At 40.2% G+C, this 15,887-nt stretch overlaps 1 protein-coding gene across 5 annotated transcripts in view; it reads left to right on the plus strand.

Moving 5' to 3' along the window:
- The window catches only part of LOC139749181 (protein unc-13 homolog 4B-like), a 407,928-nt gene that overhangs the window by 266,646 nt on the left and 125,395 nt on the right, over positions 1-15,887 (plus strand). For all 5 annotated transcript variants that reach the window (XR_011712899.1, XM_071662845.1, XM_071662842.1 and 2 more), the window contains exon 14: positions 5,001-5,211. Coding sequence is in view for 4 of the 5 variants with exons in the window: in XM_071662845.1 (XP_071518946.1) it covers positions 5,001-5,211 (211 nt within the window). In the remaining variant the exon portion in view is untranslated. The remainder of the gene's footprint in view (positions 1-5,000; positions 5,212-15,887) is intronic.

Genomic DNA, 15,887 nt, shown 5'->3' on the forward strand with positions numbered 1-15,887 from the left:
TCACTGTATTGAATGGTAGATATGATGTGCTTGGGATGAAATGATTTGCAGAGTAAGAGAGTCCTGGTGGATGGTTTGGTTAAAAGAGAAGAGTTGGTGAAAACCTTGCAGAAGATGAATTGAAGCAAAGTGGCAGAAGTCAGTGGGATTGCATTTGAGTTTCTCAAGAAAGAGGATGACTGTGGCTATGGCAAAAGAGTCTCCATAACTGTTGCACCCCAGTGAATGCACATATAGTGCCTTTATATAAAGGCAATGGGAATTAGAGTGAATGCTTTAGTTACAGGTATAGGTTTGTGGAGTATACCCAGTCAAGTGCATTGGAATAGTGATTGTGAAAGTAGTGGCATGCGCAAAACATCAGAGTAGGGAGGACTAGTGTGGCTTCAGGAGAGAGGATGTGTGGATAAGGTGTTTACTTTGAAGAATTTTTGAGAGAAATGCTTGTACAGAGTGAATTGTATGTTGTTTTTATGGATTTGTAGGAAGCTTATGGTGGGTTTGAGAAAGAGCCCTTTTGGAAGGTTCTATGAATATATAGGTAAATGAAAATTTACTAAATGTATTGAAAGGTTTTTACCAGTGGTGTAAGGTATGTGTGCAAGTAGTAAGGGAAGAGGGTGAGTACTTGGATAAGCATGCTAATTATCAGGAATATGTGTTGTCACTGTGTTTATTAAATATTTTTATGGACATAATTTTTTTTTTTTTTTTTTTTGCTTTGTCGCTGTCTCCCTGCGTTTGCGAGGTAGCGCAAGGAAACAGACGAAAGAAATGGCCCAACCCACCCCCATACGCATGTATATACATACGTCCACACACGCAAATATACATACCTACACAGCTTTCCATGGTTCACCCCAGACGCTTCACATGCCCTGATTCAATCCACTGACAGCACGTCAACCCTGGTATACCACATCGATCCAATTCACTCTATTCCTTGCCCTCCTTTCACCCTCCTGCATGTTCAGGCCCCGATCACACAAAATCTTTTTCACTCCATCTTTCCACCTCCAATTTGGTCTCCCTCTTCTCCTCGTTCCCTCCACCTCCGACACATATATCCTCTTGGTCAATCTTTCCTCACTCATTCTCTCCATGTGCCCAAACCATTTCAAAACACCCTCTTCTGCTCTCTCAACCACGCTCTTTTTATTTCCACACATCTCTCGTACCCTTACGTTACTTACTCGATCAAACCACCTCACACCACACATTGTCCTCAAACATCTCGTTTCCAGCACATCCATCCTCCTGCGCACAACTCTATCCATAGCCCATGCCTCGCAACCATACAACATTGTTGGAACCACTATTCCTTCAAACATACCCATTTTTGCTTTCCGAGATAATGTTCTCGACTTCCACACATTCTTCAAGGCTCCCAGGATTTTCGCCCCCTCCCCCACCCTATGATCCACTTCCGCTTCCATGGTTCCATCCGCTGTCAGATCCACTCCCAGATATCTAAAACACTTTACTTCCTCCAGTTTTTCTCCATTCAAACTTACCTCCCAACTGACTTGACCCTCAACCCTACTGTACCTAATAACCTTGCTCTTATTCACATTTACTCTTAACTTTCTTCTTTCACACACTTTACCAAACTCAGTCACCAGCTTCTGCAGTTTCTCACATGAATCAGCCACCAGCGCTGTATCATCAGCGAACAACAACTGACTTTATAAACATGTTAGATATTTTTATGTGGAAGATAAAGGCATGGGTCTTACAGTGAAGAGGCTAGCCTGAAGTATAATAAGGGTTGGGAGATGTGGAAGATGAATCAGTTGCTGTTAGCAGACAACACAACTATGATGGTTGACTCCAGAAACTCCATGAGCCAGTGACATAGTCTGGGAGTGATTATGAAAGGAGAAATGAAAATGAATGTGAAAAAGTTAGCAGATAGATGAGATGGGATGGTTTGAGAGTGAGTTTGAATGAGAAGGACCTAGAGGGAATTGAGTGCTGTAGATGCTTGGAAGTAGACCTGGTAGTGAGTGAAAATATGGATGCTTAAATGAATCAGAGGTTGGAAGAGGAGGCTAAGTCCTTGGTGCAATGAGGAGTGTGTTTAAGAACAGATCAAAATCTCTCTGAACAAAGGTTTGTATATTTGAAGGTAAAGTAATGCCAACAGTATTGTTTGGATGTGAATCTTTACCTTTGTAATGGTAAAGAATGAAAGAGGGTGGACATGATGGAAATGAAATGCCTTAGGACACTGTGTCATGTGGGGTCGGTTCATTATGTATGAAATGACATTATAAGAGATAAGTGTTGTAATAAGATCAGCATGGTTGAGAGAGCTGACCACAATATGGTTAGATGGCTCACACATGCAGAGAGGATAAGCAAAGGAAGATTTACTAATGGGAGCTACTTGTAAGAAGAAGAGGAGGGAGGAGGGGCAGCCCACAAAGGAGACAAAAGGATTAAGTAAAAGAGTCTTTGAGATATTAGGTCTTGAACATTTAGAAGGGTAATAGGTTAGCATAGGATGGAATGAACTAGATCAATGATGTATACAGGGCAGCATGCTGTCATTGTGGCAAATGAAGTGATCAAGCTAAACCATAATAATGATACTTTACTGGTCGCATAAATTACATGAAGTTTGTTTGTGCATTTTTGCAGATAGACAGCAATAAAACATTCATCCAGAGATATCATATTCCTATGGTCATCTTAAGCATTTATCACATATTTAATCGAATATCACAAATATAAGGGATGTACATATTTAAGTCTTCAAGCCTTAATAGTTATATCCTTATATTTGTGATATTTTTACATGTTTAGTTGTTTGATAAATGCTTTATGATAGATATATGAATGTGATTTCTCTAGTTAAATGTGTTATTTTGATAAATGCTTTATGATAGATGTATGAATATGATATCTCTGGTCGAATGTTTTATTGCTGTCTTTCTGTGAAAATGCACAAAACAAATTTCCTGTAATTTATGTAATCAGTGAAGTATTATTGTTATCATTAAACATGGAATAGTCTGAGAGGCTTGGTTGTCGTTTGTAGGCTGTAGTTTTGATGTATTATACATGACAGCTGGAGGATAGATGTGTGCAAATGAGGCTGTTGTTTGTCTTTAACTGATTCTGCCTTATTAAAGTGGCAGAAACAGTTCTATATAACCAAACAGACGCTTCACATGCCTTGATTCAATCCACTGACAGCACGTCAACCCCGGTATACCACATCGCTCCAATTCACTCTATTCCTTGCCCTCCTTTCAGCCTCCTGCATGTTCAGGCCCCGATCACACAAAATCTTTTTCACTCCATCTTTCCACCTCCAATTTGGTCTCCCTCTTCTCCTCGTTCCCTCCACCTCCGACACATATATCCTCTTGGTCAATCTTTCCTCACTCATTCTCTCCATGTGCCCAAACCACTTCAAAACACCCTCTTCTGCTCTCTCAACCACGCTCTTTTTATTTCCACACATCTCTCTTACCCTTACGTTACTCACTCGATCAAACCACCTCACACCACACATTGTCCTCAAACATCTCATTTCCAGCACATCCATCCTCCTGCGCACAACTCTATCCATAGCCCACGCCTCACAACCATACAACATTGTTGGAACCACTATTCCTTCAAACATACCCATTTTTGCTTTCTGAGATAATGTTCTCGACTTCCACACTCTCTTCAAGGCCCCCAGAATTTTCGCCCCCTCCCCCACCCTATGATCCACTTCCGCTTCCATGGTTCCATCCGCTGCCAGATCCACTCCCAGATATCTAAAACACTTCACTTCCTCCAGTTTTTCTCCATTCAAACTCACCTCCCAATTGACTTGACCCTCAACCCTACTGTACCTAATAACCTTGCTCTTATTCACATTTACTCTTAACTTTCTTCTTCCACACACTTTACCAAACTCAGTCACCAGCTTCTGCAGTTTCTCACATGAATCAGCCACCAGCGCTGTATCATCAGCGAACAACAACTGACTCACTTCCCAAGCTCTCTCATCCCCAACAGACTTCATACTTGCCCCTCTTTCCAAAACTCTTGCATTTACCTCCCTAACAACCCCATCCATAAACAAATTAAACAACCATGGAGACATCACACACCCCTGCCGCAAACCTACATTCACTGAGAACCAATCACTTTCCTCTCTTCCTACACGTACACATGCCTTACATCCTCGATAAAAACTTTTCACTGCTTCTAACAACTTTCCTCCCACACCATATATTCTTAATACCTTCCACAGAGCATCTCTATCAACTCTATCATATGCCTTCTCCAGATCCATAAATGCTACATACAAATCCATTTGCTTTTCTAAGTATTTCTCACATACATTCTTCAAAGCAAACACCTGATCCACACATCCTCTACCACTTCTGAAACCACACTGCTCTTCCCCAATCTGATGCTCTGTACATGCCTTCACCCTCACAATCAACACCCTCCCATATAATTTACCAGGAATACTCAACAAACTTATACCTCTGTAATTTGAGCACTCACTCTTATCCCCTTTGCCTTTGTACAATGGCACTATGCACGCATTCCGCCAATCCTCAGGCACCTCACCATGAGTCATACATACATTAAATAACCTTACCAACCACTCAACAATACAGTCACCCCCTCTTTTAATAAATTCCACTGCAATACCATCCAAACCTGCTGCCTTGCCGGCTTTCATCTTCCGCAAAGCTTTCACTACCTCTTCTCTGTTTACCAAATCATTTTCCCTAACCCTCTCACTTTGCACACCACCTCGACCAAAACCAAAATATTTTTATCATTATTCTCTTGAACTTGGTTGTATAAGGTGCTGCCCATTATTTCACAGCAGGCAAACCAGCTCCTCTTTTCTCACTCCACATATAAATCAAAGTCGTTATTGTTAAAATCTCAGATAATTATTACATGCTTGTACAGTGATTTACTGCTGCATTATGGCATAATAGAGATTAATCAATATATAACTTTTTCTTGCATTTCAGGATAGGTGAAAACCTTCCCGATGAAGTTCAGACACAGTCAGGTATTCGAGGCTATCATCACTGGTTCTTTGGGGGTGTCATTAGATGGCAGGAGAGATTATTTGCTCGGGCAAGAGTAATTGTAACTAAGGAAGTCAGGAGAGATGAATTTGAAATGGATTCATCTGGAATAAGTTCATCTGCATCTGGAGCTAAAGCTAATATGATAATTGTGAGTGTTAAATCGGATTGTTGCACATATACAAGTAACCGAAAAAGTTTTAGTGGAAAAAGGTGCCTCCAGCATTTCTGGATTTAGAAAAGGCATATGATAACATGAGTAGGAAGGTCCCTTGGCAGGTTATGTCTCTCTTTTGTGTATGGAAGACTTTTGAATACTGAGTGTTTCTGTAATGATGATAGTGCATGTGCAATACTGAATGGGGCAAGGAGTGAGTGGTTTGAAATAATGTGGGAGTACACCAGGATTGTGAGATGTAAGTTACTTTGGGTTTTTTCATGGATGAAGCATTTTGTGAGATGAAAGCAAGGTAAGGGTATTATGTGATACATAACCATAAAGAAACAGAATGCGAGTTACTATAGTTGATTAGGGGTGTAGTACCAAATTTTGAGGTGCTAGAGCTCTTAGTAAATGTGTTTGCCACATTTCTAAATTCATTGCAATATTTTTACTATATACTGTGCTTTTGAGTCACAGGAAGGAGTGATAATTGAAGTATGCACATTTTACCATGATAAACAAAGATGTAACGATCACACTCTTAAGTTCACAGTGCCCAGTCACATTAAAAAAGAATAACTCATAACCACTGTTTTATAAAGTTAGTGCCTCTGTTACGACCTTATGGTATTTTGAATTATTATCCTTTTGCATAAAATTTCAGCATGAAGGTTTATGTAATCCACAGTAAAATTAATTACAGAAAACCTTACCAGTTGATTCTTCTCAGTAATTTCAACATTGAGTCCAGTTGCTTATTTCAGGTAATACAAGAGGCTTCTCAGTAATTTCGACAGTGGGTCCACTTGCACATTTCAGGTAATGCAAGAAGCTGATCTTGTCGTTGAGTTCTCGTCATTTGTTGACATCACAGCCCGTAGGCTCTGTAATTTGTTGACAATGCAAGTGGCTGATCTTGTCCTTGAGTCCTCTGTCATTTGTTGACATTACATCCTAGTAGATACATATGATGCTGGATCCCTTGTAGTTGAAGATAAAGGCTCATACCTGGTTTATGAGAATTCTTAAGAGTGTTGATGCTGTAATTAATCTCATATGACTGGATCTTTGCTCACATTCTAGAGTGCTGCTTGGAATTAGTTGTTTACAATTTAGTAATGGTTGTAAATCTAAGGAAATATGTTGTCCAGCTTTTTCCACACAACTTTTGATGACATTCAAAGAGACAATATTGCTTATTGTATATAATCTAGCAGCATTTCAACCAGCCAATAGTCTTGGTAAAATATGTGCAATTGCTTGGTCAGAGATGCTTAACAGGTTGACTTAAGAAGCTGAATGAGAGCTTTTCAGTGACATGGTTGGGAACATTAGATTTTCAGAATTACTAACAAGACTTGAAAAACTGCTAATGAGTAATGTTGATAATCTTACTGTTGCTTCATAAAGAACCCTATCCAAACTTGCCCTGCGTGACTGCCACTTTGGCCTTAAAAGTTTATTGTGCCAGGTTGCTCTTTCAGTTCATGCAAAAAGCATATGCTGCAAAGGATCGGTTTGTTTGCATACATGGTAGTTGTACTGCATTTCTTCCAACATTTTGGAAGCAAGAAGAGTTCATGTAACATGTCATATACAGACTTGAATCTAAGAAAAATTATTGAAAGAAATCTTTTTACCAGTCCACTTAAAAATTTTCTTGTCAAATACAGACTTGTTTCTTCTTTCACTGTGACTTCAAAATAAGCACATAAATTTTTTTAGTTGTGCCATACAGCCAATACTGTTCAAAACAAACTTGCTGCCCATCTTGTGCTCAGAATGCAGCATATTTAAGAAATTTATTGTTCTGATTCAGCATTGTAGTCTGCCAGTTGCCTCTTACTGAGAGTGACTTGTTGTGCACAGAGGACACTGTGTCCATGAGTGAATGAAAATGGCTCACTTCCCTAGCTCCAATCACTGAATCACCCTCTGCAAGTTTTAACATCTGGTTTAGCATTGCCATTTGATAACATCAAAGTTTTGTCTGTTAAAGACACATGAGTTTTTGCTCACTGTAACTCTTGTTCCATCATCAGTAAATACTACAAGATGCTGTTTCAAATAGGAGTAATGAGAGCCATGCTTCTTAAGACATTCAAGAACATGTGTGGCTGTCGTATCATTTTTCTGAACTAGAAGTTTTTCAGTCTAAAAACATGAAATGTGGATCATCTTTCTTGTCATTTTCATGAATCAGGCAGACTACTAGAGGTGTTTTACAACCTAGGCTTATAGATCCATAAACAAGATTAGAAATCTGACCTATTATTACTTTGATATGCAGACAGATTTTCTTTCTCATCTTAGTAGAGAAGACATTATCTTTGGGTGCAAAAATGGGTATGTTTGAAGATATAGTAATTCCAACATTGTAGTATGCATGAGAATGTGCAGAGAAGGGTGAATGTGTTGGAAATGAAATTTTTAAGGATGAAAGTGGTGGAAGGTGCTTTGATCAAGTTAAAGATAAAAGAATAACAGGTAGGAGGTGTAATAAGAAGATTACCATTAAGAATGCTAAAGAGGTGTGCTATAATGGTTTGGTCATATAGAAAGGATGAGCGATGAAAGGTTGACAAAGAGATGATATGCATCATAAGTGGAGGGGAAAGGAAGAGGAGACTAAACTGGAGATGAAAGATGGAGTGATAATGGTTTTGAGTGCTCAGGACCTGAACATAAAGAAGGGTAAAAAGCACAGGATAGAGTGAATAAGACCCATGTGGTATACAGGAGGTGACTTCCTGTCAGTTAACTGAAAGAGGGCATATGAGGCACCTGAGGGAAACCACGGGAAGGTCAGTGGGGCCTGGTTGTTGATAGGGGGCTGTAGTTTCTGTACAATACACATGACATCTAGAGAATTGATGTGAATGACTCTTGCCTTTTCTTTGTTCCTGGCACTTCCTTGCAACTGTGGCAAAAAGCAAATAAATTTAAGAAAATTTCATTAGCTGTCTTTATCCCTTCGATGTGAAATACACTAAGGTGTTTATAATATTTGCATACACTTTACACCCACAGGTAGGAGTTGTAATAAGAAGAGTACAGTCAGGAATGCTGAGGAGGGTGTGCTATAATGGTTTGGTCACGTGGAGAGGATGAGTTACGAGAGGTTGACAAAGAGATTATATGCATCATAAGTGGAGGGGAAAGGAAGGGGATACCAAACTGGAGATGAAAGGTTGGAGTGATAATGATTTTGAGTGCTCAGGACCTGAACATAAAGAAGGGTGAAAATATTGCGTTGGATAGAGTGAATAAGAACCATGTGGTATACAGGAGGTGACTTGCTGTCACTTGACTGAAAGAGGGCATGTGAAGCAGCCAGAGGAAACCATGGAAAGATCAGTGGGGCCTGGTTGTTGATAGGAGGCTGAAGTATCTGTGCAGTACACATGACAGTTAGAGTATTGATGTGAGTGACTGTTGCCTTTTCTTTGTTCCTGGCACTTCTTTGTAAATGTGGCAAAAAGCAAATAATTTAAGAAAGAATCTCATTAGCTGTCTTTATCCCTTTGATGAGAAACATAATAAGGTGTTTTTGGTATTTGCATACACTTTACAACCACATTTTTCATTCTTGTGGTCTGTCCTAGAGTATATCTTTCTTCTCTTCCACATTTCCTACTCATATATCCATGCAAGGATAAAGACCTGTCTGTGTATCAAGCTCAGTATCAGTATTACATTGTACGATGCCATTTCTTAATTTGAAGTAGTTGCAGCTTTCAAGCTCCCCTCTTCCATTATCACTCAGTGTGACAGTATGAATGTCCTGTGGTCTTTTCACTTTCTTTTCAAAAGAATAAGGCTTGCATTTTGCTTCATGGTTATTGTATTGTTATCAGGACCAGCTGGGCTCCCTACTCAAGGTTGCCAGTGCACCAAATTTAGATATGCAAAAGAAAGTTTTAACCAGATTCTCAGTATATTTATTACTTTCACTTTTGATAACAACATGATGCAGACATTTTTTCCAAATGAGGTATCATTTTCTTTTGCCATGTTGTGTTCATGCTGAATACACCTCATATTGCCCACATGATGAAGCTGTTGTATTTTTTGATAGAGAAGAATGCAAATTGGGGTCTCATCTCCAAGCTCCTTCTTTTGGCTTCCTCCCTCACTTTGCACCCTCATATCTACCTTCTCTTACCAATCTATCTCTGTGGTTGATGATGGCTCTGCCTCTCCACATTCCTTCATCAACAGCAGTGTCCCTCAAGGTTCTGGCTTGTCTGCTACACTTTGTTCTTTTTATCAGTGATCTCCTTTCTTCCACAAATAGCCAAATGCACTCATTTGCTGATGTCTAAACACTGCATTTCTCCACATTCTTCAAATTTGCTCCTACTTCTTTCACTCAATTTGTATCCCATCTTGACAGAACTTCCTTAGAAACTCAGGCTTGGACAGGATATCTCGCTTGGATAGATGAGATCTGGTTAAGTTTTATACCTTAAGTTTCTGCTCATGTCTCCATCAAAATTCCCTTGCAACTTTCCTCTTTCCTTTGACAGAACCTCTAGACTTGTTGAACGTACTTGTTATTACTGTAACATCCACTCTATCTTGGAAACCTCACATTATGGAAATAGCCATCTGCCAGTAAGAAACTGGGTTTCCTGTTTAGATGTTAAAATTTCTCCTTTGAACAGCTGTTCCATTGATACAAAGGATTGATCCCTCCTTGTATGGAGTACTGCTCTCACATCTGGAATGGTTCTCACTATGCATCCTTACTTGTTAAAGTTACATCAAAAGCACTCCAACTAATCAACTCTCCCAGGCTAACCTCAGTACTTAGCCCACTTACCCTGTGCCACAATGTTGCTTCACTTTCCCTCTTTCATTGCTTTGGTTTTTGCTGCCAAGAACTGGCTGATTGTGTGCCCCAGCCATAGATAGACTGTACAGTACTCAGGAAGCTGCTGCATCACATAGTCACTGTGTATCTGTTAGCAAAGGGTGGGCCATTTTGATAATTGTTTCTTTTTGTATGTTTGTGAGCCCCAGCCTTAGATAGACTATACTGTACTCAAGATGCTGCTGCATAACATAATCACTGTGTAGCTGTTAGCAAAGTGTGGACCATTTTGATAATTGTTTCTTTTTGTATTCCTCTATGCTTTAGAACTACCATTTTTTGTTTTTCCCTATAACTATGACTTTGCACTCTTTAAAAGACAAGTTTTTCACTTCCTCCAAATTTCAAAAGTACTTTTCTTTCTGTCTTCTCTTTCTTAATCTTTTTTATTTCAATTAAGGCCAAGCCTTGATGTGGCCTTTTGTCTGTGACTGGAGCCTCCAACATGAAAAAAAAGAAGAAACCAAAAACCAGTTTATTTAAAATGTTCCATAAATGTTAGCTTGAACATGATTAATATTTTTTCTTGTGGGTCTTTTTGTTTGAAACAGCTTGAGATAGGCTTCCTCTAGGATGAATGGAGGAGCTAGAGCAATGCTTAGGTGCCCTCTAACTACATTATATCCCTGCAGGTGACATTGCTGATAGCTAACTCATAGGGAGAGCTAGATAGAATGATGAACTGTTTTGATGATGTATATAGGAAGAGGATGCTGAATGCGAATGCAAATAAAAGATAAGATATCAGGTTATGTTAACAAATGCAAGTCAGATTGTAATTTTAATTTGCATGTTGAAGAAGTGGAAGTTGTGGATGAGTGTGAATAATTGAGAGTGAAGTTTAGTGAGGATGGCATTGGAAAAGTTGAAAGTGAAAGCAGTCATAGTGAGAGTAGAGTATGCAAGAAGCTTTGCATGGAGTGCTCATTGCAACCCTGATATATTGCTGTGACACTTAAGTACTTGATGGAGGTCTCAGAAATAGGAGTAATAGACTGATAATTTGTATAGTGGACATGGAATTTAAAGGACATATAGAATGAAGATATGAGAAGGTTATGTATTTTAAAGATGTTATGAGGAAGGCCCATGGCAGAAAGCCTTTATGGATGGTATGGTCTTTTGGAACATATGGTAGAATGTGAAAGATGAAGAAGCTAAAAGAATAACTACGGATTGGTTGCTAAGAAAGCTAACTGGGGATTGGTTGCTAAGGAAGCATTTGTAGTGTGAAAGTAGTACCTACCTACCCCTGGGCTAGGAGAGAAAGTATTCTACATTTGTATTCCCTGCATGTCAAAGAAGGTACCTGAGAAGGGTGGAAGCAGGGGGCTGGAAACTCCCATCTTTTATTTCAGTTTCTAAAAGACAAAACAAAAGAAGGAGCCAAGGGAGGAGTGCTTATCCTCTTATTGGAATCAGGCTAAGATGTCCAAATGTGTGTGGGTGGAACGAAGATGAGAAGGGAGAGATATGTAATATGTTTGTAGAAAGGAACCTGGATGTTCTGGCTCTGAGTGGATCAAAGATAAAGGGTATTAATGAGGAATGGTTTAAAAGTGTCTAAGGGGTAAAGTCATGATTGGTATGAGGGCAAGAGCTAAGGAAGCAGTAGCACTACTGATCAAGCAGGATTTGTGGGAATGTGTTAAAAAGTGTGGTGAAATGAATTCCAGACTGATGTTGGTAGAAATTTTAATTATTTTTCATTTTTTATTTATTTTACTTTGTCGCTGTCTCGCACGTTAGCGAGGTAGCACAAGGAAACAGATGAAAGAATGGCCCAACCCACCCACATACAAATGTATATACATACACGTCCACACATGCAAATAAACATACCTATACATCTCAACATATACATATATATACACACACAGACATATACATATATACACATGTATATGATTCATACTGTCTGCCTTTATTCATTCCCATCACCACCCCGCCACACATGAAATAACAACCCCCTCCCACTGCATGTGCATGAGGTAGCGCTAGGAAAAGACAACAAAGGCCACATTTGTTCACACTCAGTCTCTAGCTGTCATGTATAATGCACCGAAACCACAGCTCCCTTTCCACATCCAGGCCCCACAGAACTTTCCATGGTTTACCCCAGATGCTTCACATTCCCTGGTTCTATCCATTGACAGCACATCGACCTCGGTACACCACATCGTTCCAATTCACTCTATCTCTTGCACGCCTTTCACCCTCCTGCATGTTCAGGCCCTGATCACTCAAAATCTTTTTCACTCCATCTTTCCACCTCCAATTGGATCTCCCACTTCTCCTCGTTCCCTCCACCTCTGACACAATTATCCTCTTGGTCAATCTTTCCTCACTCATTCTCTCCATGTGACCAAACCATTTCAAAACACCCTCTTCTGCTCTCTAAACCACATTCTTTTTATTACAGCGCATCTCTCTTACCCTATTATTACTTACTCGATTAAGCCACCTCACACCACATATTGTCCTCAGACATCTCATTTCCAGCACATCCACCCTCCTCCACACAACTCTATCCATAGCCCACTCCTCGCAACCATATAACATTGTTGGAACCACTATTCCTTGACTCATACCCATTTTTGCTTTCTGAGATAATGTTCTCGACTTCCAAACATTCTTCAACGCTCTCAGAACTTTCGCCCCCTCCCCCACCCTGTGATTCACTTCCACTTCCATGGTTCCATCCGCTACCAAATCCACTCCCAGATATCTAAAACACTTCACTTCCTCCAGTTTTTCTCCATTCAAACTTACCTCCCAATTGACTTGTCCCTCAACCCTACAGTACCTAATAACCTTGCTCTTATTCACATTTACTCTCAGCTTTCTTCTTTCACACTCTACCAAACTCAGTCACCAGCTTCTGCAGTTTCTCACATGCTGGTGGCTGATTCATGTGACAAATTGCAGAAGCTGGTGACTGAGTTTGGTAAAGTGTGTGAAAGAAGAGAGCTGAGAGTAAATGTGAATGAGATCAAGGTTACTAGGTACAGTAGGGTTGAGGGACAAGTCAATTGGGAGGTAAGTTTGAATGGAGAAAAACTGGAGGAAGTGAATTGTTTTATATATCTGGGAGTGGATTTGGCAGCGGATGGAACCGTAGAATTGGAAGTGAATCATAGGGTGGGGGAGGGGGCGAAAGTTCTGGGAGCGTTGAAGAATGTGTGGAAGTCGAGAACATTATCTCGGAAAGCAAAAATGGGTATGTTTGAAGGAATAGTGGTTCCAACAATGTTATATGGTTGCGAGGCATGGGCTATAGATAGAGTTGTGCGGAGGAGGGTGGATGTGCTGGAAATGAGATGTTTGAGGACAATATGGGGTGTGAGGTGGTTTGATTGAGTAAGTGATAATAGGGTAAGAGAGATGTATGGTAATAAAAAGAGTTTGGTTGAGAGAGCAGAAGAGGGTGTTTTGAAATGGTTTGGTCATATGGAGAGCATGAGTAAGGAAAGATTAACCAAGAGGATATATGTGTCAGAGGTGGAGGGAACGAGGAGAAGTGGGAGACCCAATTGGAGGTGGAAAGATGGAGTGAAAAAGATTTTGAGTAATCGGGGCCTGAACATGCAGGAGGGTGAAAGGCGTGCAAGGAATAGAGTGAATTGGAATGATGTGGTATACCGGGGTCGACGTGCTATCAATGGATTGAACCAAGGCATGTGAAACGTCTGGGGTAAACCATGGAAAGTTCTGTGGGGCCTGGATGTGGAAAGGGAGCTGTGGTTCTGGTGCATTATTACATGACAGCTAGAGACTGAGTGTGAACAAATGTGGCCTTTGTTGTCTTTTCCTAGCACTACTTCTTGCACATGCGGTGGGAGAGGGTTGTTATTTCATGTGTGGCGAGGTGGCGATGGGAATGAATAAAAGCAGACTATGAATTATGTACATGTGTATATATGTATATGTCTGTGTGTGTATATATATATATATATGTATACATTGAGATGTATAGGTATGTATATTTGCGTGTGTGGACGTGTATGTATATACATTTGTGTGTGGGTGGGTTGGGCCATTATTTTGCCTGTTTCCTTGCACTACCTCACTAACGCGGGAGACAGCGACAAAGCAAAATAAATAAAATAAGTAACAAATCCATTTGCTTTCCTAAGTATTTCTCACATACATTCTTCAAAGCAAACACCTGATCCACACATCCTCTACCACTTCTGAAACCACACTGCTTTTCCCCAATCTGATGCTCTGTACATGCCTTCACCCTCTCAATCAATACCCTCCCATATGATTTACCAGGAATACTCAACAAACTTATACCTCTGTAATTTGAGCACTCACTTTTATCCCCTTTGCATTTGTACAATGGCACTATGCAAGCATTCCGCCAATCCTCAGGCACCTCACCATGAGTCATACATACATTAAATAACCTCACCAACCAGTCAACAATACAATCACCCCCTTTTTTAATAAATTCCACTGCAATACCATCCAAACCTGCTGCCTTGCCGGTTTTCATCTTCCACAGAGCTTTTACTCCCTCTTCTCTGTTTACCAAATCATTCTCTCTAACCCTCTCACTTTGCACACCACCTCGACCAAAACACTCTATATCTGCCACTCCATCATCAAACATTCAACAAACCTGCAAAATACTCACTCCATCTCCTTCTCACATCACCACTACTTGTTATCACCTCCCCATTAGCCCCCTTCAGTGAAGTTCCCTTTTGTTCCCTTGTCTTACGCACTTTATTTACCTCCTTCCAGAACATCTTTTTATTCTCCCTAAAATTTAATAATACTCTCACCCCAACTCACATTTGCCCTCTTTTTCGCCTCTTGCATCTTTCTCTTGACTTCCTGACTCTTTCTCTTATACATTTCCCAGTCATTTGCATTATTTCCGTGCAAAAATTGTCCAAATGCCTCTCTCTTCTCTTTCACAAATAATCTTACTTCTTCATCCCACCACTCACTACCCTTTCTAATCCGCCCACTTCCCATGCTTCTCATGCCACAAGCATCTTTTGCACAAGCCATCACTGCTTCCCTAAATACATCCTATTCCTCCCCCACTCCCCTTACGTCCTTTGTTCCCATTTTTCCATTCTGTACTCAGCCTCTCCTGGTAGTCCCTCACACAAGTCTCCTTCCAAGCTCACTTACTCTCACCACTCTCTTCACTCCAACATTCTCTCTTCTTTTCTGAAAACCTCTACAAATCTTCACCTTCGCCTCCACAAGATAATGATCAGACATCCCTCCAGTTGCACCTCTCAGCGCATTAACATCCAAAAGTCTCTCTTTCATGCTCCTATCAATTAACACATAATCCAATAACACTTTCTGGTCATCTCTCCTACTTACATAAGTATACTTATGTATATCTCTCTTTTTAAACAAGGTATTCCCAATCACCAGTTGTTTTTCAGCACATAAATCTACAAGCTCTTTACCATTTCCATTTACAACACTGAACACCCCATGTACACCAGTTATTCCCTCAACTGCCACATTACCCACCTTTGAATTCAAATCACCCATCACTATAACCCGGTCTTGTGCATCGAAACCACTGACACACTCATTCAGCTGCTTCCAAAACACTTGCCTCTCATGATCTTTCTTCTCATGCCCAGGTGCATATGCACCAATAATCACCCATCTCTCTCCATCCACTTTCAGTTTTACCCTTATCTATCTAGAGTTTACTTTCTTACACTCTATCACATACTCCCACCACTCCTGTTTCAGTTGTAGTGCTACTCCTTTCCTTGCTCTTGTCCTCTCAGTAACCCCTGAC

This window comes from Panulirus ornatus, chromosome 6, assembly GCF_036320965.1.
Source record: "Panulirus ornatus isolate Po-2019 chromosome 6, ASM3632096v1, whole genome shotgun sequence".
In the NCBI taxonomy this organism is placed as follows: Eukaryota; Metazoa; Arthropoda; class Malacostraca; order Decapoda; family Palinuridae; genus Panulirus; species Panulirus ornatus.